Raw genomic sequence first — 3815 nt, forward strand, 5'->3', positions numbered from 1 at the left:
AGCACGCAGACGGACCGCCCGCGGCGCCGCAGCTCCAGCGCCGTCGACAGGCCCGACATGCCGCCGCCGACGACGACGACGTCGTAGGCCGTCGACGAACGGAGCGACGCGCGCGGCGCGGGGGCGCGCAGGGCCGCCGCGCAGGCCGCGAGCGCGAGCGCAGAGATGGTGCGCATCGTTGCAGTGCGCGGCGCTGGCGGCCGGCCAAGCGAGCTGCGCCTTGGCCTTGTGCATCAACACAGCCGCGGCACCATCGGCTTGTTCCCAGCGCGCGCGTTAACGCGCGCGCGCGCGAGCCGGTGCCAGGATGCGATCGCTCGGCGACGGACGCATGGCCCCCTAGGGCGCCCGCGACGACCGGGTCGGCGCCGTGCTCGCCTCCAAAGCGAGAGACCCATCCGTCCGGTGCTTTCGCGACGTCGAGCGCGTACTGCTTCGTCACTGCAGCAGACGCGCTCAGGCCGTTCGGACCGTTGAAGCCGTAGCCCAAGGCGACGGACGCGTGGCCCGCAGCAGACGCGTTCGCGCCGTTCGGACCGTTGAAGCCGTAGCCCGCGGCGTTGGTCACGGCGGCCCCTACGGCGCCGCCGCGCCGCGGCCCGGCCCCGGCGGGCCGGGTGTGGCGGACGACTTCAAGGAACAGCGCGCGAAGGCCAAAAAGAAACAACAGAGAGTCGCGCGAGAGATTAGGAAGAACGAGAGATCCGCCAGGCTTTATTAAGTAACTCACTTGATAAGGTGGTCGTCGCCGCGGCAGCTGTGGCATAAACTGTGGAGAAATAAAGTCCGAGGGACTAAACGAACTAGTCTTTAAAACCCGTGGCTAGGTATCCAAGCGGTCATGGCGTATCCCTTGAGCAGTGCTCGAGCACAGGTGGTCTAGCCGCCAGCGGCTCGCGCGCGCGCCCGCGCTGCGAATGTTGCCGTGAACGACACAAGGTTGAACTTAGCGGCGAGCTCTTCGGCGCGGCGTCGTCGGCCGGCCAGGCATGCGCTGCCGCGCCATGGTCCTGCTGCTCCTGCGACGCGCGCATACGCTCCTCCTCCGACCGCGACCGCAGTGCCGCCTCGCGACGAGACGCTTCGCGGCGCTGCGGCCGCTGCCGCCGTCGCGCTGCGACGACGTGCTCGACTTCTGGTTCGCGGCGCAGACGAAACAGCACTGGTTCGCGTCGACGCCGAGCTTCGACCGCGAGGTCGCCGAGACCTTCGGCGGCGACCTCGCCGGCATCGCCGACGCGGACGCGGCGGCCGTCGCCGCGTGGGCCGGCGGCGGCGACGGCGACGCGGTCCTCGCGCACGTGCTGCTCTGGGACCAGGTGGCGCGCCACGTCGCGCGCGTCGACGCCGACGTCGACCCGGCGGCCTACGGCCCGCTGGCGGTGGCCGCGAGCCGCGCGCTGCTAAACGCGGATGTGGCGGACGCGTGGCCGGCGAGCCGCCAGTCGTTCGCGCTCATGCCGCTGCGCCACACGTTCGACGCGCGCGTGCTCGCGGGCGAGGTCCTGCCGCGGCTGCGCGCCTGGGCGCCCGGCGACGACGCGGGCCTCTGGCGGCGCTTCGAGGCCGCGACGCTCAAGGCGCTGCTGTCCGCGGAGACGGCCGCGGGCGCGCCGCCCGCGCGACCGCCAGCGCCGCCGCGGTCCTGGGGCGCCTTCGCGGGCGTGCTCGAGACGTGCCCCCCGTGCCGCGGCGACGCGGCGCCGGAGGACCGCGCGGGCTTCACGCGGCTGGACGCGGTCAAGGGCGCCAAGGGCTTCCTGACCTCCGCGCTGCGACGCGACGACGCCCCCAAAAAGCTCGTCGTCTCCGTGTCCGGCGGCGTCGACAGCGTCGTGTTGCTCTACGTCGTCGCGCGCGTGCTGGCCGCGCCGGAGTTTTCGAGCGTGGATCTCGTCGCGGTGCACGTCGACTACGGCAACCGCGAAACGAGCGGCCGCGAGGCGACGTTCGTCGAGGCCTACTGCGCGTGGCTCGCAGGGCAGCAAAAGAGAGCGAAATTCCCAACTTCAAAGCCTCCGATCTCGGCCGTTTTCCACTCGTTTTGGCTGATTCTTGGACGAGCGATCATCTCTCGGAACGGTCTCGAAGCGTGGATGCTTTTCCCGGAACGCGCGCGCGCGGAACACTCACGTTGAAGCGACGTTGAATCACCCTTTTGCTGCCCAGGTGGCTCGGCGCGCCGCTCTGGACGCGGAGCGTCCGCGGCTGCCCCCGCGGCTCCGTGGACCGCGCCGCCTACGAGGAGCTCACGCGCGCCGCGCGCTTCGAGACCTACGCCGCCGCCGCGGGCGACGGCGGCGTCGTGCTCCTGGGCCACAACCGCGACGACACTTTGGAAAATCTCTTCTCGAACGTCTGCAAGGGCCGGTCGTACGACGAGCTCCGGGGCATGCGCCGCGAGGGCGCCGAGCGCGGCGTCGCCACGTGGCGGCCGCTCCTGGGCACGGACAAGGCGGCCATCTACGCCGCGGCCGCGGCGCTGGACCTGCCGCACCTCAAGGACTCGACGGATCCCGCGTGCGACCGCGGGAGGCTCCGCGACGACTGGCTCCCGGCGGTGCGCGAGAAGCAGCCGCTGCTGCTGCCCGGGCTGGAGCGCCTCGCGGACCACCTCGCGTTCCTGCGCGAGGCGCAGGCGCGCGAGACCGCGCGCTACTTCGCGGAGCGCGTCGCGTACGCGCGCGACGGCGACGGTTTCGTCGAGTCCGCGGCGCTGCCGCTCGAGGCGTGGATGGCGGACGCGCCGCCGTCGTTCTGGGTCGACGCGTTCCACCGGCTCGCGGCGGCGGAGACTCCCGCGCGGCCGCGGCCGTCGAACAAGGCCCTCGCGAACTTTTGCGACTGGCTCCGGCGCGCGCTGCCGCGGAGGCGGCCGACGACGTGCGAGCTCGGCGCGGCCTTCCGCGCGGCGCTGGAGTTCCACGGCGACGAGGCCCCCGTCCTGACCGTGCGCTACCTAAGAGAGCCCTAAACCGACGACTCGCTCTCGGAGTGGGCCGGCGACTTGGACTGGTCCCGCCTTCGGTGGCCCTTCATGGCCTTGAGGCCGTCCAAGAAGAGCTTGAGCGCGTCCTCGGGCGCGAAGGGGTCGATGCTCACGGACACGCGCCAGACGGCCTCGAGGAAGGAGAAGAACTGGAAGGTGTTGAGCCTGCGCTCGTCGAGCTCCGACGTCATCGTCAGCTTGGACACGGCGAAGGCGAGGTCCAGGTCCGCCGCGTGCACCAGGCCCTCGTTCTCGACGTGCGCGAACGCCTGCACGAAGCGGTCGTGGTCCATGTAGCGCCCCTCGAAGCAGAAGCGCTTGAAAATGTTCTTCAGCTCGCGCATGTGGGGCCGCAGGCAGGCGCAGGTCTCCTTGTTGTAGAGCCGCTCGCGCCGGAAGTCGTCCGGCTCCGCGACCTTGGCGCAGAAGCCGTCTCTTCCGAACGCCGGCGTTACGACGTCGTCGAGGAACTTGGCGACGGCGCCCTCGACGGAGTCGCAGATCTCGCTGTCCCAATACAGCAACACGGCCAGCCGGATGCAGGCCGGGATCATCTCGTGGCGCTCGAGGTACGGCGTCGTCACGCCGCCCGTGTTGAAGTTCGCCGCGACGAAGACCTGGGCAGGAAAAGAGAGATTCAATTTCGCTTCAACATGAGTTTTCCGCGCGCGCGCGTTCCGGAAAAAGCATCCACGCTTCTAGAGCGCTCCGAGAGATGATCGCTCGTCCAAAAATCAGCCGAAACGAGTGGAAAACGGCCGAGATGGAGCCTTTGAAGTTGGGAATTTCGCTCTCTTTTTCTGCCCTGACGAAGACGCGATCCAAC

General features: G+C 70.1%; 1 protein-coding gene across 1 annotated transcript; it reads left to right on the forward strand.

The window, feature by feature from the left end:
• Positions 1–961: 961 nt before the first annotated feature.
• Positions 962–2986, forward strand: AURANDRAFT_72209 (expressed protein; the record flags this gene model as incomplete). Its single annotated transcript, XM_009041445.1, has 2 exons — positions 962–1969; positions 2170–2986. Coding segments are annotated over 2 exons (1824 nt in total), but the record flags the coding sequence as incomplete, so codon positions are not given.
• Between the last annotated feature and the right edge of the window lie 829 nt (positions 2987–3815).

This window comes from Aureococcus anophagefferens, assembly GCF_000186865.1.
Source record: "Aureococcus anophagefferens unplaced genomic scaffold AURANscaffold_21, whole genome shotgun sequence".
NCBI classification, from domain to species: Eukaryota; class Pelagophyceae; order Pelagomonadales; family Pelagomonadaceae; genus Aureococcus; species Aureococcus anophagefferens.